Raw genomic sequence first — 18,307 nt, 5'->3', positions numbered from 1 at the left:
TCCAACTTCTACCCTCAGGCCGTGTTTGCCTGGTGGATAAGGTTAACGCAATGGGTGGCTCAACACAGGAGACCGGGATATGGCGTATACACTTGATTTAATGCTTGGAGATGAGTTTCAGGAAGCAGGCAAGGAGTCACGGCGGGAATATGAGTGGTGGTGTTTGGGTTGGGTTCAAGTTAAGGCATCTTGATATATACTTCTCATAGCTCTTGTACAGTGGTGTAGCATGTAGAAAATAGACAAGTCAAGCACCTTTGCCGTGCCCCTTCCCGTTTTGACAAAAAAGCTACCGCCATGGCAAAAAGAAGGCGGCTGGGAACCCGCATCACACATCACACCCTACTATTGTTGACGCTATTCACAACCACGTCGGCGTCAGGTATCTGGCCCATCCTACCCCTACGAAGGCTCGGCATAACGGTACATCAGCTTAAACCTTCGATCATTCAAAATAATCCCTAATATCTACTATATTTTAAAGATATCTATGAAACCTAAGACACTTAAAATGTTGAGGATTTGTTACTTTTTCCATTGCTACTGTCTGAAGTATCCTGCACTCTAACACGATAAGTAGTTGTGAAATGAATATTTCATACATGATAAGAAGAAATCATGCCCTGAGCAAAAGGGCTTTTGATGGATGCTTTTTATATCTAAGCTTTCTGAGAGACAGTCTGAGCTATACATGCCTTTAGCATCATCACATAAAGACACAATATTAGACAGTCAAGATGACGGGTGCCAGATGATATATTAGGAGAATGTTTTGGAGCTTGCGGCGGGCTACTTAATGTGCTGTAGTAGGTTTCTGGCATAGCAGATCAGCATGGTACCATCCAATGTGATAAATTGTGTGACGCTATTGACGAGAGCCAGTGCTGATTCTCTATTGGTTTTGTAATTTTATGTATGAAAGAGATATATAAAGATGTGACCATATGCGTGTCTCTTATCATGAAGGTGACTGTAGTGTGTTATGACATGTGGTATGATACCTGTGTTGGTGTAAGTCGAGAGGCACTTGTGTACGTGGGCAAAAGGCACCGGGGTTGGGCTTAATGTTGATGGAAATGTTGAAGGTTGTGTTGAGGCAGGTGAATTTGTTTGATAAGCACCTGGCGTTGAATGTGCGAATAGTAAGCAGAGTTGAACTGTAGTGCGGTGTTGAATGGGGCGGATGAGTTGGCGAAGAAGGTAGATGGGTTGGCTGTTGTAACTGTTTTTTGACATGATCCGAGGCAGGGTCCAAGTGATAAAGAGATGGAGCCCTGACATCAAAGATATATGACCAAGGTAGGTTTAAAAGGATATGGCCGGGCTATTGCACCCACTATCCACGCTTCAGAGAAATATAACCCAAAAATCAACAAAGAGAAAACTTCAGCTTTCACAAATTACTTCCGACCCTCGTGAAAGATAAAAGGCAAAGCCAATCTACCACCCGTCCAACACCTTTAACCTCGCAAACAACCCCTTCTCCGGCCTTGCCGTGAGCGTGCTCTTGATACTAATCTTCTCCTCATCCTCCTCCTCCTTATTCTCCAGCTCCATCTCGAACCTCCCAACCCACGTAGCCAACATACACGCAAACTCCGCCTTGGCAAACTGCTGCCCGATACAACTCCTCGGCCCGTGCAAGAAAGTCAGGAACGCATAGTTCGACGTCGCCCCTCCACTGGCGGCACCCTTATCCGTCTCGTCCTTTGGCACCCAGCGGTCAGGGTTGAACTCCCTTGCGTCAGGCCCCCAAAGGGCTTCGGACTTGTTGATAGCCCAAGGGATGATCATGAACTGAGTTCCCTTGCGTATGTGCCGGCCCTGGATCGAGGTGTCGCAGGCAGCTACCCGGATGGTGACAGGAGCAGGGGGGAAATACCGAAGGACTTCAGAGCAAACCGCGTTGAGATAGGTCATGGAGTCGATGTCGACGCTGGTGATTTCTTGGGAGGAATCATCCGCAAGGGAGGGGAGGCGGGAACGGACTTCAGCGCGGAGGCGGGATTGGATCTCGGGGTTCTTGGAAAGGAGGTAGATGGCCCATGTCATGGCAGACGCGGTGGTTTCGTGGCCGGCAGCGAGAAAGGTCATGAGTTGGTCAACAAGGTTATCGTCGCTGAAAGCACCGGATTCGATGGCGGTGGAGAGTATGTCGTCGCCGAGGGACTCTTTCCGTTCTTGCTTTTCTTTCTTGGCTCGGACGAGGTCGTGGCAGACGTTCCTTATATAGCGGGCGGCTTCCAAAATGTCTGCGTTGCGTTGAACAGGAAGGAGTTGGACTAGATGGGCCGGGAAGATGAGGTTAAGCATACCGAGCGTTTGGCTTTGCTTGCTGGGAGAAAACAGATTTTGGTAGGTCTGGTTGAGTTCGTTCCCTGGATCTGAGATGGCGCCAAAGTCACGACCGAGACCGGTGACTCCGATGATGTCGAGTGCAATTCTAGAGGCCCAGTTTCCGACCTCGACGACAGCCGTACGGCTTTCTTCTTGGTCCTTGGGTCCCGATGGCCCGTTGGACTTCTCGTCACTCAGGACTTTCTTGGTCAAGGCCTCTACACCCTCCTTGGATTTACTCCAAAAAATAGGATACAGATTCTTGATGTGGCGGAAGTGGAATGCTGGATTCAGATTCCTACGCTGCACTTTATGTTCGTCGCCTTCAGCCAACAAAAGCCCGATACCGAGCATACGGCCGATGAGCCATCGCCATGAAGAGGGCTTTTGGAAGTCATAGTTTTTGGTGGTAAGAAGTTCGGTCAATACCTTGGGGTTTGTAGGGAGCAGCCTCTCTTGGTTGAAGAGACCGAAATATCTGATCAGGCCGTCATTCGGGAGTGTGTTCACCCTGCATTAACAGTCAACAACCGATCGTACATGGGACGTTGTTGTAGAGAGAACACGCACCACTCAATCATAGGTTTCCCAGTCGGAAACTTCTTGATGATGGGGAAATGGCCAAAGAGCCAATGTTTGCCGTCAGGCGTGGGCAAGTCTTGAAAGGGAGAAAACAGACTATTGTAGAGAAAGAGAACCCATATAAGCCAGAAGGAGAATTGAAGACTCCAAAGAGCTAGAAATGACGGTACCAGGCTCCATTGGGGCCATATGGGTAGTTTGCCTGATGACGCTAGATACGCAGTCGTCAGGGAGACAACCGAAATGGAGCGGACAGGTAAGGTCCTGAAAAGATCCATTTGGCGAAGTTGCTACTGCTATCGTGTGTTATTGTTGTCAGGGCGTTGTCGAAATAGCGGTAAGACTCAAGCACTTATTTGCTGGAAAGGTAAAATAAGAAAAAAGGTGGCTCAAAAGTGTTCGTGGATCCAGGATCGATATATTCCTGAGATGCTACCTCGCCGCGTCACAGAATTCCCCGCGCCGTTCAGCCCCTTGACCTTCGGCAAATGCGATGATTGGCGAAGGTCTCTTTGCCTCATAGGACTCACCGGACGGATGTGCCGAACTGCGGTTGTGTGCATGTACATGCAGTTGCAGCCTCCCAAGTGCAAATGGAGCCATCCTGTTCAACACCTGTCCTAGCGAGGAGGTTCTTGACAGGTATTGTCTTGATATGTCCGTCTTGCTCCGAATTCCGTCTGAGGTGGGAGGCCACCGCTTGGTCTACAGCGGTTGCTCCTTTCCAGCCTTGACGCCATCGGTAGGGATTATGCCCCGGTTTCAGAAAACACCATTGTGTCAACTCGAGTACAAGAGAGATATCGCACGGTCTTGGTGTGCTTCGGAGAGTGTTTGAATCGTCAAGGCTGGCGGCGTGGGTGAACAGTTTGTCCGGCCGGCCATCGTTTTGAGCCGGCTCCCGGGCACTTGCAACACAACCCCACCAGAGGGGAATTCGGCTTGAAAACGAATCTGAGTCTCCAGAAAGTTGTTGTGTCCGCAGTCATGTTGTGTTGGGACTTTGGCATCGCAAAATAGCCTTGTGATATTGACGAGGTTCCACTGTGAGCAGCGAACCCTAACCCTCTGGCCTACCCGGACATAAGCTTTGGGTGGAGCCAGAGCTGGGGTCAAGAAAACTAAAAATATTTTCCTTGCTCTCTGCTTCAAATTCTTCCTGCAACAACCACCGACGTCCTGTGAAGCGAAACGAACCGCCCGCCACCGGTCCAAATTTTCCGTTGCACGCAACCTCTCAATTGAACGAAACACGAAGCAATTGATACCGGCGATATACTCGAAAGAAAATATTGGGCCTGGCTGCTTGGGCGGTCGTTTCGGCGAAACATCAACTAACCAACAAACGCAGCCAACAGTTTTGAAGTCAACAGTATGTTCCTCCCATTCTGCCTTATCTGCCTCAACACCAGCGCCCCTCAGGAGACAACACCAACAAGACTTCCATGATGATCTATGTAGCGCCTGCTACAACCCTTTATCTCAGTAATAGGAAGAGCCGTATGAACCCCCTCGTCGCCGCTGCCTTTCAACTCCTTTATTCGCCCATGTTTCCTAACCGGAGACAACGCTTGCATCGTCATATGCTTGCGGGGCGGGTGGAGGGGGGGCAGTTGGGGGCGGTGTGCTTGGTTATGCTTATAATCTGGGTTTCTGAAGAAAGTCTTTTGGTCTTGTTCCTGACTGGCATCTGGTATTGGGAATATCTCTCTCGCACAGGGTACTAATGCGCCATGTTTAGTAGGCACCATATCCGAGAAATCCGGCAGAGCTAACTGCGTTGCTTGAGAGCAAGGCTGGGACGATTTAAGCAACCGCTAGCCAATGGAGAACCATAATACAAACCGTATTTCGCAGAAACAAACAGGCTTTGTGCAAACAACGGATGTGATTCATGATCTATAACACAGTGCAACTGGCAAAGATTAAGACTTTTATATCCCCCATGCCCCAGAGAATCCCCCCCCCAAACCGCCCACCGGTACTCCCCAACCTGGCTGTAGCCTCCTTGCTCCCCTTAAGACGCGCAAATCAGAGAATCTTTAAATCGTACAGCTTCATTTCACAATCCCCTTCTCGAGTCAACTATGCGGATGGTCTAAGAAATGCCGGAAACTCTTTTTTATGACTCCTTCACCCCCTATTTGGCAAAGTGAAGATCATAACCCAGCCACTTTCTCCGGATAACTTGCTCCACCGTCAGGCCGGGGTAGCCATAGGTCAAGGGCAAGAAGAAGTACCAGCCCGCGGCAACCAAGGTGAGAATGACACCGGTGGCAACCCATGACCCCAACAAACTCTGGCCGGCAAAACGTTCGCGGGCCGTCAAGTGGTGCTTAGGAGTCTGGCTCTTGCCGGCCTTAGCGGCTTGATGGGCCACCTCGTGCTCCACGGCGTCCTGGCTGAAGATGAACTCAACCAGCGCACCCGTGACAAGGGCAGATGCTAGATGTGCGGGGAGATAGTGATGAAGGAAGAGCTGACGACCCATGACATAAAAGGGGAAGTAATGAGTAGCCCAGGCAAGGAAGAAGAAGCCCGTGGAGTTGTACAGGCGGGAGCGAGAACCTAGCGATTGTTAGCCGCCGTAACTCGGAATCGAATTAGAGATCAAGACTCACGGTGATCCAAAGCATCCATGCCACGGCGTAGTGAGAACTGGTCGGCCAAGATGATGCCGGCATAGATGGCCAGGACACTGCTGGCAATCCACCAACCGATTGGGTTGCCAAGGAAGTAGATTTGCTGACGAGTATTATTCTGTGTCCAGAAGCTGACACCGCGGAGCAGGAAAGGCCAAGAGTAGGGGAGCGAAGCGTAGGGGTGGCTGGCCGTCAGCTGGTTGTTGTGCCAGAACATGGACCTTTGCAGCTCAAACCACTTGCGCAAGAAGGGCAAAGTCTTGACCTTCTTTGCTACCTTGGCGCGGCGCGGGTGGTCGGCGGGTAGAGAAGAAATGTCCTCAACAAGCCAGACATTGGAACTTGGTGCGATTTGCTTGTTGCCATTGATTTCTTGCTGCTTGAAAGCCCATTCAGGAAGAGGCTTGGTGTGAGTCCACATGGCAACCTTGCTTGGGTTGTGGATCAGCTTGAAGTGGCCCGAGATAGTCTTCCATTCCTGGTTAGGTTTGCCATGCTCAATGCGTACTTCGAAGAGAGTGTCAGCAGCCCTGTCACCATAGGCGTCCGCAAGCGAGACTGTGGTGAACTCCTGGTTGGTAGGGAAGTATGGCGAGGCAACGTCGTGGGACAAGAGAATGGTGTCGGTAACAACGTGACGGAGTCTGATGAGGTCGTGATTCTTGATGTGACGATTGAGCTGCTTGTCATCGGCACCAGCGGGGAGAATCTGCCAATAGTTGTTGGTGTCATTGAATGGGTAACCAGTGACCTGCTGACCCTGGCTGGAAACACGACCATCGTCATACCGCAGAGGATAACGCTCCGGGTGGCTGTGAAGGTAAGCCTTGGTCTCCTTGTGCTTGATCGAGATGGTGTCGTAATAGTCAATGGTGATGGCGTTGCTGAGCATGATGTTGTCGCTCAGGGTCTCCTGGAACTCGGGGGTCATGAAATCATCACCGGGGCCGGAGCGGGTGAGAATGGTGAAGTGAACCTGGAACCAGAAGAGGTAAAAGAGGAAGGGCAGGAAGATCAAGCCGAAAGCTCTAGCAGCAAAGTGCTTGCCGAACTGAGCCAAGGTCAGAGCTCCACCAGGCCTCTTAATATCCAGCAAGTCCCAAAGCTCAATGACAACAGCAGAACCAATGGTAATGAAGGCGAAAAGACCAACGTATTTGGTCGAGATATCGCAGGAAAGGGCAAATCCAGTGAGGATCAGCCACTTCCACCACTTCCTTGAGAAGGGCTCATGGCGCAACTTGTAGAACTTGATATAGCAGAGCAAGCTGCAGGCCATGGCAAACACGAGGGTGGCATCGAGAAGAATCAGGCGTGTTTGGCCAATATGGGCGTTGTCGAGCAGAACCAAGCCAGCGGCAAGAATGCAGGCGGGGAGGCTGTACCCAGACTCCCACATGATAAGGTATACCACCGAGACGGTCAAGGCGCCAAGGAGTGCAGGGAGGGAGCGGAAGGCCACGTAAGGAACCTTGTTCGCAATGTAGGAGTCGCCAATGTTCTCGAAGTGAAAGTGGCCATCGAAGCCAACCAGCCAACCAACAAAGGCAAAGAGGAGCTTGCCGAACGGAGGGTGCACGTCGAAGAAGTAGGTCTTTTCGAGATAGTACGAGGCGAACTATAAACCGCGGCAGATGTCAGCGTGACTGTCGCCCAAGGCGCAAGGGAAAGGGCATCATACCTTTCCGAAGTGTACTTCGTCAAAAACAACCTCGTTGGGGTGACTAATGCCCCAGAATCTGGTGATGAAGGCCAGGATGGTGATGATGAAGAAGGCGATCCTGTGATCGTTCTCCGAGACAGCCTTTGGGCGCTGGTTGGCGGCCTTGACGAGCTTGTCGAGCTCAACATCGGAGGAGGCGCCATCTTTGTTCTTCTTGCTACCAGCTACGCTACGCTGGCGCAAGGTGCCCTGGGGGGCTGTTGTAGCCATGATGGACGGTGGTGGTCAGTTTCAAAGGTCGGGCTGCGAAGACAAGAAAAGTGTTAGCTAATGATTGCCTGGAGCGCCGTTGATGGTCGCGACGGTGAGGGCAAGAATTAAGTCCTGAGCTCACCCAGGCTTTCAAAGATAAGCAGATATATAGCTGGCATCTGAGAGCACTGGAATTGCAGGATGGAGAAAGCCGGACGGCGATTACCAAACATTGGATGCCAGACGGCGGGAGACGGAGGAAGCCACCTAAACTTACCTCACCAGAAACACCGCGAGTATAAGTGCCCTAATGCCAAATCCAATGGCAGTTTAAAGTGAAGAAGACGAAGACAAAAACAAAGGGAACTTTAAAGAGAGTAGAAGAAGATTGAAATGCGAAGGGCCAATGGCAAAAGGTTGCTTGCGCAAAGAGAAGACAAGGTGCAGATGGCAACAAATTGCTTGACAACCCCTTAAAGCCTCCCTCCCTCCGGCAGGGCTGAGGACACCGCCATCATTCTCTGGGTGCAGGGGGGTGACTTTTTCTGGCCACTTGGCGCAACCCGGCACCCAGGCCCGAGCTCGAGATGCCAAGCGGCGCCTGCAGCTGGTACCAGGAAACGTCACCAACACCATCAAAAGTGCCCAAGAAACACAGTACTCCGTAGCTAGTATTCACTACCTCAGCCACATATCTGCATATCTGGTCTTTTCTGATGAGACGAGAGATATCCAAGAAAGAACGACTTGGAGAAACCCCAGGCATCTGAAACCCGCGTCCATCACGAGGTATTCATCATGTCTGGGGCACCGAGTTGGTTTTTAAGGTAGGCACAGGAATCTTTTAGTACCTGAGGTTGGTGGGCGCCATCTACAAATACTCTTTTGAGTGCCTGGGTAATTTGGACTGTTCCACTTCCCTGGGTACGTAGGTAGGCTCCATTCAAGGTGCGAGGATAAAGTGCATTCTCTATATTGACGATATGAGACCCTGGGACGGCCACATCCGCATCTGCCAGAGCTTAACAGCGGCCCGGGCTGCGGGGTTCACTACTGTAGTCCGAAGAACGGAGCGCGGGGAAGGAGTCCATCAAAAAGCCAATCGCCAATTCCACTGTCAAGAAAACCCACCGTCTCAATCAATGTTTGCAATTGCTGCCAGAAGATCCCTTTCTGTCTTTTCTCAGGTTTCTCCCAAAAGGACACTCCCAAGACTCATCCACAACATGTCTGCCACTCCCGTCTACACCGACAAGGCCGCCCCGGGTACGTTCTTCTGCTCACTAGCTACCATCTCCCTTGATCCTTGACTGACATGACCATAGTCGCTGGCCCTTACGTATGACTACCTTTGAGAGCTCAAATAGTCAAAGCATCTCTTAACTTAATATATACAGTCCCAGGCCATCAAGACCCCTACCACCATCTACTGCTCCGGCCAGATTCCCTGCGACGCCCAGGGCAACCTCGTTGAGGGCACCATCCAGGAGAAGACCGGTGCTTGCATCGCCAACATCAAGGCCGTTCTCGAGGAGGCTGGCTCCTCCATCGGGAAGGTTGTCAAGGTCAATGTTTTTTTGACCGACATGGCCAACTTTGCCGTAAGCACCTGATGTTTCCGATCATTGAGTGAGAGCGTTTGCTAAATCAAAATGCAGTCTATGAACGAGGAGTATGCCAAGTGGTTCACCCACAAGCCCGCCAGAAGCTGCGTTGCCGTCAAGCAGCTCCCCAAGGGCGTTGATGTCGAGATTGAGTGCATCGCTCTCCCGTAAATGACAGATTGAGTCGATATCAGTAAAAATGTACAAAATGGAACAATTCAAAAGATGATGTTTTCCACCATCATATCTGACTGATGTTGCAAACCCGGTGATACCCGACCTACATTTGAATGAGGGGCATGGAGGGGTGATCGTCTAATTTATGGTGGGGCAGTCAAACCGTCATGACGAACAGAGCTACAAGAGTCTTCGAGAACAAATGCGTTTCCGGTCATAGGTGATGGTGGGTATGGGTATTCCGAACGTCGGTGGGTAGAACAACTGGGGCTGATGAGCTATATACATGCACTATAACATCGACTTTGACTTCTCATCCTCCATCGGAATTAGGACAGCAGTTGCCGAGAGTACGGCACTCTGGGGTATTGGCCTTAATTGATGGAGCTACCTGGGTTACACGAAACGTCGATTAAAGCGTTACAGTTGGCCTTTGATAGCACAAAACCGTCGGTGACTTACTTGCGCTGTTCAATCGGTTTGACAGGAGTCAAGCCGCGTCACAGCCACGTTCTCTACTCACGCCTTGGCAACTCAGGCCCATATCTTCATCACCTCAAGCCTTCGGACGACTCTCCAACACAACAATCCCTTCACCAAATTTTCCTCGGCAGTTAGCCCCAGCAAACGAAGACCGATAAAATGTCAACCTCCGCACCAGCCCCCGTTCGGGCCGCCAGCACCAGGTTCAATCAGGCTGATGTTAAAGTCGGAGACCAGTCGTCATTATACAAGGTATGTGAAACCCTAATGTGCCCCTTTACATTCAGGTTCATCAGCCTCTCGGGTATCAGCTTATACTAATTGCTTTTCAAGTTAATCATGACGCCAATCATCTTCACCACTTTCCTCATCTCCTTATTTCTTGTCGACACGCGTAACTTGGCCCTGAGGCGGCATTACCACGCCTCAGACTCAGAAAGTCGCATGCCCGAGTGGTTGCACCGGATTGTTTACAGATACAAACGGTACGAGTATGTAGCTGTAGACGAGAAGGGAAAGCCATTCCCCATCAGCAAGCATCAGACACCCGCCGTTAGTCCCGGGCAGGAGAAGGAAGACTTCTACCACAGCAAGCAGAAGAAATTGATGAAGATGGAGGTTGCCGAGGCGTTTGAGATTAGGAGTATTGTGGTGGTTCTGTTGGGCGTGCTGGGTGCGGCGTTTCTATGGGGATCATGGAAGGCTGCCAGCTGGATAATAGGGGGTTTGTGGACATTGGCCTCGTCACGTTAACGACGAATCTGTTCCGAAACGACATTCGACTTGGCCATCATACTTTCGTTATATAGCGACACCGAACATAGATGGGCATTATACTTCCTTCCCCTTGAGCGTTCCATCCTCACTTGGCGTATGTTTCCCTGCGGGCCTCTCCCACAGATACTCCATCGAACACACCCCTTCCAACCAACCGCCATACCAGTACTCTCCCATCGGTTTGAACCCCTCCGTCTCATACATCTTTCTAGCCACCATCAACTCCTTGCTGGTTGTCAACTTACACTGCCCAAACCCCTCTTCCATGATAAAATCCATCGCTGCTCGTAAGAGTTTTCTCCCTGCCCCTAACCCCCGCGCTTCTTCATCAACAATAAACGCCCTCAACTTCGCCACCCCTTCCTTAGCCGTGATTTCCCCATCAATAAACACAGTCCCCACTATTCTATCCTTCCCACCAGGCTGTTTGAGCACCGCAGCCCAAGCCTGGTTCCCCTTCCCATTCCCGACCCTCTTCAGCAAGTCAAGCATCCCCTCCGTAAATACCGTCTCAAACTCCCTCCCCCAGTTATACTTTGGATAGTAATACTCCATATGCATCTCCACCACCCTCCCCAGAATCCCAGGCTGATACCCAGACACGATCTCAACCGTCCTCTTTGCCACAGCTGGTTCCACCCCCGCGCCAGCAACCGCACCGGTCCCGGGCAACCCAAACGGACTCTCCTCCTGTCCCGGCGTCACCGCCGGCGTGGGAAAATTCTCCCCAACCTCCCTCGCCCTCTCCAGCGCCTGCGTCCAAATCCTAAACATAGACGTGATATCCCCAGCCGTAACCCCATTCCCCCCTCCCACATCCTCCAGCGCCTTCGCCACCTGCCTCCGAGCAAAACCGTTGATCCTCCCCAGCGTCTCCTTCCCTTCCTCTGTAAGCCCATAAATACCACCCTCCCCCTCTGACTTGACCAGCCCCCTCCCAACAAGCTCAGGCACCACCACCCCCCTCACCTGCCCGGTACTAACCCTCAACTCAGCAGCCAGCTCATCAACACTAAGCGAGCGTCCATTCCCAAGTTCGATAAGAGCGTGCACCGCAGCAGCCGACAGGTCCGATCCCGCAATCTTCGGGCGTAAAAACCCCCATTCGCGCGCCAGATTGCGGGAGGCGGCACGGAGGGGGGTGATGAGGTCGTTACTGGTTGTGGGGGTCATTGTGACAGATTGGATCGGTCCCCAAAAACAAAGTTCAAGTTCGAAACGGGAATGCCGCGGCAAGGTTAATGAGGGGTAATTTGATAGGTATCTATACCGAATGACTCATATGATTACCTATCTATCCATCCCGTTCCAGTCTCGGGAAAAGCCAGAAACTACTACGGGACCAACAAGGAATCCCCAAGGTCACAAGTCCCAGGCATCTCCATCATCACCATCATTCCCGCCTGTTCCGAAATCACAAAATGAAGTCCACAGAACTATCCGTACATGCTCTGTTTATCGACACCTATGTAAACAGAGTTGAAAAGCATCTGTATAACTACCTTAGGTGATTTTTTAATACTCGCAATTGTCCTTTGACGCCTATTTAAAGCCCGAACAGGTCTGAAAGGCAATTGAAATAAGGTAGTTGGAGGAGCTTGCTCGAGACATCTGGTATCTAGCTCCGGAAAAGCACCCTCTTGCTTGTGTATAACACCCACACTCTCCGCTAACAGAAACACATCGTGATGGATGTGGACAAAATAGTAACTCCAAGCTTCTTTGTTATTGTATAAAAAGCCATGATCTCTATCTAAAACTACCTAGAGCCGGTGTGAATGGCTGTTGTCTCCTGCCATTGTTGAAACTATGTCCATCCACTTTACAATCCTTTGACCCAACATTCGCAGACTTGGTGGTGGTTGGTTGCTTGTGGTAGAAAAGGAATGCGTCTAGCAGTATGAAAACTCCAAACGGGGGCCAACTGTCGATTAAACAGGCAAAACCAGCTATGGAAAAATACAAAAATGGAGTAAGAGTAGAGGCGTCCCCAGATATTCTGCCTGGAAGTTCCGATCTCAGCTTCTCTTCTCTCCAATCCCAAAATCGCTAATGTCCCACTTCATTACATCATAAAAAACGGCAAACAGGCCGGGAGAATTATTTCCCAACAATCTCCAATTTTCCATTAACGCCAATATACAGGCCTACTCGCGAGATCTGGTAGTCCCACGCGCAGGATCCTCTGATTTACTGAGGAAGGTAGGCGCTCAAGTCATGTGCTGACCAGTCAACGTGGAATCCGTTAATCAGATCTTGAGTGGAAGGCTGAGAGTAACCGGTGCCCATGCCCTGGAGCGGGAGATCTGTCGCAAACAGGGAGTCATTGTACATGGGCTTGGAAACACCAGCCTGGTTGGGGAAAAGGATGAAGTCCCCGCCGCTGGCCATATTGGTCATGGCGGCAAGCTCGTGTTGGTCATCGAAACCCTCATCGACCATCGAGGTGGGAGTGAAGAGCATAGCGTTCGCTTGGCCGATGGGTGAGAGCTGGGCAGGTAGCGGGCAGAGTTCGGCACCGGTGAAAGGAGTAAACTGTGGTTCCATGGGCTTGTCATAGATATTGGCGTGCATGGGTGTAGGGAGCTGCACATTGGCACTGTAAATATCCTCATAGAGTGTGAAATCTGTGGAGATATCCTGGTAGGCAGAGCTGTGGTCCATGCCAGAGTCAGTGGAAGGAGTAGGGTTATCAACCGGAGAGTACTCAAGATGGAGCTCTTGAGGGATCATGCCGTAATCAGAGTCGGGCATATAGGTGGGGAACTCCAGGCCGCTGGAATAGATGTGGCTCCAATCATCAGGAGGAGTAGCGACCCCAGCGCTCATGTCACTCGAGGGGGTGGAAATGTGGCCAAGTTGGGGCGTGGGGTGGGTAGAGCCACCAGCAATGCTGGAGCCAGGCTTCTTGCCATTGGTCTTGGTCCGGACGTAGGTCCAGCCATGTGCCTTCTCCATGTGCTGCTTGCAGTTGGATTCCCGCTTGGACTTGTACGGGCATGGCTTGTAATAGCACTCAAACATGGGGGGCGCCGCGGAGTGCTTGTCGTTATGGTGGCGATCCATCTCCTTTTCCGTTGGCCATCCATACTCGTGGTACTTGCAGGTAGTGACGGGACACTTCCAGGGCCGAGAGTGTGTCTTTTCATGCTTGGTCAAGTCGCAAGGCCGCTTGAACTCCTTGTTGCAGCCGTGCTCTCGGCACCTCTTGGGCGCGAGCTCCTCGGGTGTAGCATTCTTCTTTCGCCTGGCCATGGAGCGCATGATCTCTTCCTCATCTTCGAGCTCCTCACTGGCCGAGCGCTTAATCCTGACCGCGCCGCTGCTCTCTTCCTCAATCGACTCGATAGGTTCGCCGGTAGCCATGGAAATCATTTTGCCGTTCTTCTTGATGCGAACCAGCTCGGCGGGGCGGCCGTTGATGTGGATTCCACCGTGCAGTTTGATCTCGTCAGTGCTAGAATACCAGTTAGCAAGCGGCACAATCAGTTCATGTACAGTGGAGCAGTCATACGGATCAACATCCATCTCGTCGTTCTCTCCCTTCTCTTTGGCCTCGGAAAGTTGCTGGGCGTAGTGGCGGATCTGATCAACCAGGTCGATAAAATAGCCGCTGCTATACGGTACGTCGCGTGGCCGAGTCTGCTCACGGTCGCTGAGGTACTCAACAGTGGCCTGGATGCACTGAATGGTGGTCAGGCAGAAGTCGAGGTACAGGCCAGCAGATTTGGTTCTCTCCTTTGAGAGTAAAACACGGTAAGTATCACTCTTGGTGGCAGTGTCGTTCTCGAAATCACTCACTGGTGCGACAAGAAGAAGTGTCTTCTCAAGATCTCTAAGGCAGACGATCTCCTTGTCTTGAATTTTCTTTGGGCACTCCAGCAGAAGCGGGTGGAAATCCTTGAATTCCGACTGGCCAAGGAGTGGCTTGAGTGTGTGTTCGCAAATGCGGTTGTTGGCACGCTGGCCGAGCACTTGTGTGGTGGTAGTTGTGGTCGTGCGAGTGGCGGCGGCAGATCTAGTGACAGCAGTGGTCTTTGCGACTGTTTGCTCCTTCGCAGCAATTTTTTCGTTGGTGGAAGCAATAGAGGTGCCGAGACCGCTGTCGGAGTCGTGATGTCGAGAAGTTCGGCGAGTGCGAGGGCACAGTACTTTGCGTTCCACCTCCTTCTCCTTGCCCATGACAGTATCCAAGGTGTGGTTGAGAATTCCACGGGGAATGGGCGGGCTGTCTTCGCGAAGAATCTTGCGCGCAGCCGCTGAGGAAGGCGAGTCGCTGATGGAAAGACCGGCAAGCGTTCTATCAAACTCGTCCAAGGTCAAGGCGGCACGGCGGCGATGGGAATCAATGACATCGTCCAGGTTCGACTGTGATCGGCGTGGCAGAGATGGTGGTCTAAAAACGTTCTCTGTGGTCGAGGTAGGACTCGTGGGAGAGTGAAAGGTCGCTCCCTTCTGGAGGGTGTTGGTCTTAAGAGAAAGGCCTCTCGAGTCCGGCCGAGTCATCGGCGTCCTACGGGGGTTGGAGGACATGGCTGCGGTAGATGCGGGGTGAAACCCGGGTCTTTTGAAAGAGCGCGAGATAGAGCACTGTGGCAGGCCCTCTTGTCAGTTTTCAATCATGCAATATATTCCATTGTAAGGCTGAGAGACGAGAGGATGTGAGTCACAGAAGCAGGATATTCCGAATGCAGCGATCTACCATGCGCACTTTCTGCAGATAGGACTTGGTGTTCGAGGGCGGGATTGGCCAATACCCAGACGAGTTGCACCCAGATGTCACGATGCCCAGACCGACGTGGACTGGAGCTAGATAGAGAAGGGAAGAAGATGAGAGGGAAGGGGAGGGGGTTCTTGGTCCTTACCTGTGTGAATGACCAAGGTTGTGGAGGAGGCGCCAGGGACAGCAAGCTCGCAATGGATCCAGGACTGGCGTCACAACGACGGCGGATGTGTCGGTCGCAGGAAGGTGTTCAAAGGAAGGGCGTTATGTAAGGAAGAAGACGAAGGCCGAAGGGGAACGGGGTCCTATAACAAAGGGGCGATGGGAGTGGGCAGACGCGGTGGTAAATGGGCGGCCGGTGTAATGGTCTTAGCTCAGCAACGCCTCACACAGCAAGCCAAGGAGAGCGGCCCGTTGACGGTGGATGGTGGCCTGAGGTTGTCTGGGGCAGAGGTTTTCTGCCGATAAAAACAGATGATGGGATAAATGGGATGGGATGGATGGGATGGGATGGAATGAGATGGGGAAGAAAGAGAGGTTTGTCGCGAGAAGGGGCGTGGGTTCTGAGGACGTGGACGAGGACTGTCGTTGGGGACCGAAGGGATGATGAGAAATGCGTGGAGCCTTTTGGACGCTGCTGCCTGCTGTGCCGACTGGGGTCCCTGGCAAGATGTGGGTCTAAGGCAGGGCGCAGCAGACCTATCTGATTGGCCAGCCCTGAATCCTTTCCAATTGTGTCGCCGAAAAAGCATCCAATGCCACCACTCGTTCCCAATGCCCCCAATGCCACCCTCTCCCAGTAACGATAGCTGCTGCACGGTTCCAGTTGGTATCGTTTGGCGTGGTGCTGTTAGTGCGGGACAGATGTCTTGCTAACACACCGCTTCCCCTCGCAGGATGCTCGCTGTAACAAACCCTAATAGTCGACATTTGTACAGGTCTTACGCTAACATACCCGACTCTGGGCCCTCTCGCTCTCGCATCACTGAGGCAGACAGATTTCCCCCCTCGATATCAGTCTCGGCCGCGCAGGTCATGACGAAGTCCCTTTCACTCAATCATAATCAACACGTCAACCGTTTCGTCGTCTTTAGAGAAACCATCAAGGCAAACCCGATGGGTCTTTTTGGCTGTCATGAGGGCAATCAAAAGGGGTATGGTAACGGGAGAGGCCATCCCAGCGTTCTGGGCGACAATGCGCAGGAACATTCAGGGGCCACAGGAACCGCCCTTTGATGTCTGTGGCTTGTCGCTTTCGCGGTGTCGCAGAGTTGCAGAGTCGCAGATGAGCTGTTGCTGTGCCGTGCAGAGCTTTCATTTTCAACCGCCGCTTATCATCAGTGACCTGTTCGGCTCGAGATCCAAACGTCTGCCTCGCCCATCTCTCATCAAACAGCATTATCTCAGCAATCTCGTCTGCTCCACAACCTCCTCACGAACCCAACTGATATCACCATAGACAAGTGGACACCTCCACCACGAATAAGCGGTGGTCCGTTCATCGAGCTTGCCGAACCCCACAGCTCAGCCACCAGTGGGCTGCAACGTCTCGCAATCTGAATCTCCAGGACTCACAGATGCAGGTTCCTTGCCAGCCAATGACGGCAAGCAACATGGCGAGAAAGCCAGAAACCTGAAGCAGAATGCGGCATTGCGGCTCAAGCCATCGCCCACTCAAACGTGAAGATGCGGCCCCCAACCTCTCGATAACATACCAGGGACTCAGATGACCGGATGACTGACAAACATTGCATTAGATGGCTACATCAGTATATCGGGACAGCATGGGCTGGATGGGAATGTTACGGATGTGCGCAGAAGCTGTCGGCCAGAGGGCGTGAAGGGCACCAGAAGGACAGATGCAGATGCTGTGCTGCAGCAGATTCCAAACCCGCTTCCCACCGTCTCCGCTCAGGTTCCTGTAGGGCTGATAGAAATGCTTGGCTCGCTTTGGGCAGGGACACAGGCCACGGAGCGGTCTGGGGATTACTGGGGATGGCCGGCACGAGCCAATGCCAAAGCCGCCAGTGGCCCCGTCATCATCCCCCTCGTCGTCCCACTCGTTCCCATCCCCCTTCTCCCAAGCTCTCCATCCATCCAAGCGAGGCGATTGGGGAACATCCACGTCGCATGGCACAGACACCATCCCATCGACAAACACAGTCGAACATCTTGATTACTCAACATCTCCCAGGTCTACCAATGGGATGCTAGAGAAACGGGAGCCTCAACGTAGATGCAACTTCCCCCGCAGTATATTGTTCCCGCTTAGGCTTCTGTATTCTTTTTCGTCGTGCTTCGTATGACTGCCGCGTCCGTCAACGACTTGACGACCTGTGGCGAGCCCGTTCTGCAAAGGCCTTGTGCGAGACAAGGCAAATATTCTCTCTCCCTTTCCCCGCTCGCCAACAAATTCACATTTCAAGAAGAGCCGCAAACGGGGTAATGCTGTTGTTCGGTGTGGCAGGACTCTGGCATATTGCTGTCTTGCAATATGTAGCAAAAATCTATTCTAGTCTAGTTTCTGAAAGTTCTCATAACGAGCAAACAGTACGACCGTGGGGGTCAGGCAACAGAAAAAGAGAGAAAGTGGCGTGAAAAGGGGGGCCATGACATTCACGACCACCCTTCGGAAGGATGCAACCTAGGATCATCGTCTCGCGATCCACTGTTCTGGGACAAGATATTTCTTCATTGGGATATTTGTCAAGCTACCAAAATCTTCATTGGGAGGAAGTTAATGAAGTTGCCTGGCCTGATCACCACCTCCAACAAGCTTATGGCCTAGGTGCCGGGGAAGGTCTCCCTCCCATACTGCCCACAAGTTCCTAACAGCCCCCGGATTCATCCTCGAGCCTCCTTTGCCATGCGGCTCTGCCACCGGAGGCGTGGCTATTAATGGTGTTGTTTGATCAGAGAGCAACACCAAGAAGATGTGAGCATGCCCAACCCAGCACGAGGATAGCATTACTACGACCCTACCCTACTTTGCCCAATTTGACGATATACCGGAGATTGCAGCCGGATATCACTCCAGATCTGACAGCACTGGCGACGCCAACCAAGT

At 52.0% G+C, this 18,307-nt stretch overlaps 6 protein-coding genes across 6 annotated transcripts; 2 read left to right on the top strand and 4 right to left on the bottom strand.

Annotated features, from left to right (window-relative positions):
• Positions 1–933: 933 nt before the first annotated feature.
• On the bottom strand, positions 934–3,903 carry QC763_112490 (uncharacterized protein). Its single transcript, XM_062907833.1, has 2 exons — positions 2,908–3,903; positions 934–2,848 (listed from the first exon to the last, which is right to left on the bottom strand). Exons 1-2 carry the CDS (start codon positions 3,195–3,197, stop codon positions 1,441–1,443), a joined length of 1,698 nt encoding a protein of 565 aa, XP_062770814.1. The 5' UTR covers positions 3,198–3,903; the 3' UTR covers positions 934–1,440.
• Positions 3,904–4,882: 979 nt separating this feature from the next.
• PMT4 (Dolichyl-phosphate-mannose--protein mannosyltransferase 4) lies at positions 4,883–7,911 on the bottom strand. The gene is made up of 3 exons (XM_062907832.1): positions 7,243–7,911; positions 5,541–7,179; positions 4,883–5,487 (listed from the first exon to the last, which is right to left on the bottom strand). The coding sequence occupies exons 1-3, from the start codon at positions 7,492–7,494 to the stop codon at positions 5,060–5,062; spliced, it is 2,319 nt and encodes a 772-aa protein (XP_062770813.1). The 5' UTR covers positions 7,495–7,911; the 3' UTR covers positions 4,883–5,059.
• Positions 7,912–8,371: 460 nt separating this feature from the next.
• On the top strand, positions 8,372–9,089 carry QC763_112470 (uncharacterized protein; the record flags this gene model as incomplete). Its single annotated transcript, XM_062907831.1, has 3 exons — positions 8,372–8,742; positions 8,802–8,815; positions 8,874–9,089. Exons 1-3 carry the CDS (start codon positions 8,460–8,462, stop codon positions 9,087–9,089), a joined length of 513 nt encoding a protein of 170 aa, XP_062770812.1. The 5' UTR covers positions 8,372–8,459.
• An 810-nt stretch (positions 9,090–9,899) lies between these two features.
• On the top strand, positions 9,900–10,587 carry QC763_112460 (uncharacterized protein; the record flags this gene model as incomplete). Its single annotated transcript, XM_062907830.1, has 2 exons — positions 9,900–9,992; positions 10,074–10,587. The coding sequence occupies 2 exons, from the start codon at positions 9,900–9,902 to the stop codon at positions 10,491–10,493; spliced, it is 513 nt and encodes a 170-aa protein (XP_062770811.1). The 3' UTR covers positions 10,494–10,587.
• On the bottom strand, positions 10,572–11,690 carry QC763_112450 (uncharacterized protein; the record flags this gene model as incomplete). Its single annotated transcript, XM_062907829.1, has 1 exon — positions 10,572–11,690. The coding sequence occupies one exon, from the start codon at positions 11,688–11,690 to the stop codon at positions 10,572–10,574; it is 1,119 nt and encodes a 372-aa protein (XP_062770810.1).
• Positions 11,691–12,174: 484 nt separating this feature from the next.
• QC763_112440 (uncharacterized protein) lies at positions 12,175–15,784 on the bottom strand. The gene is made up of 3 exons (XM_062907828.1): positions 14,319–15,784; positions 14,032–14,255; positions 12,175–13,974 (listed from the first exon to the last, which is right to left on the bottom strand). Exons 1-3 carry the CDS (start codon positions 15,048–15,050, stop codon positions 12,708–12,710), a joined length of 2,223 nt encoding a protein of 740 aa, XP_062770809.1. The 5' UTR covers positions 15,051–15,784; the 3' UTR covers positions 12,175–12,707.
• Positions 15,785–18,307: the final 2,523 nt, after the last annotated feature.

This window comes from Podospora pseudopauciseta, chromosome 1, assembly GCF_035222475.1.
Source record: "Podospora pseudopauciseta strain CBS 411.78 chromosome 1, whole genome shotgun sequence".
In the NCBI taxonomy this organism is placed as follows: domain Eukaryota; kingdom Fungi; phylum Ascomycota; class Sordariomycetes; order Sordariales; family Podosporaceae; genus Podospora; species Podospora pseudopauciseta.
The sequence above is the reverse complement of the archived record's forward strand: the minus strand, read 5'-3'. Positions and strand labels throughout refer to the sequence as shown.

Bases quoted from the DNA above. Each gene is read 5' to 3' on its own strand.
- QC763_112490 (XM_062907833.1), bottom strand. From the start codon at position 3,197: ATGGATCTTTTCAGGACCTTACCTGTCCGCTCCATTTCGGTTGTCTCC. The intron at 2,849-2,907 runs GTGCGTGTTCTC...CTGTTAATGCAG, and splicing joins GGGAAACCTATGATTGAGTG to GGTGAACACACTCCCGAATG.
- PMT4 (XM_062907832.1), bottom strand. From the start codon at position 7,494: ATGGCTACAACAGCCCCCCAGGGCACCTTGCGCCAGCGTAGCGTAGCT. The intron at 7,180-7,242 runs GTATGATGCCCT...CGCGGTTTATAG, and splicing joins ACGAAGTACACTTCGGAAAG to TTCGCCTCGTACTATCTCGA. The intron at 5,488-5,540 runs GTGAGTCTTGAT...AACAATCGCTAG, and splicing joins CATGGATGCTTTGGATCACC to GTTCTCGCTCCCGCCTGTAC.
- QC763_112440 (XM_062907828.1), bottom strand. From the start codon at position 15,050: ATGTCCTCCAACCCCCGTAGGACGCCGATGACTCGGCCGGACTCGAGA. The intron at 14,256-14,318 runs GTGAGTGATTTC...TTACTCTCAAAG, and splicing joins CACTTCTTCTTGTCGCACCA to GAGAGAACCAAATCTGCTGG. The intron at 13,975-14,031 runs GTATGACTGCTC...CTGGTATTCTAG, and splicing joins GACGAGATGGATGTTGATCC to CACTGACGAGATCAAACTGC.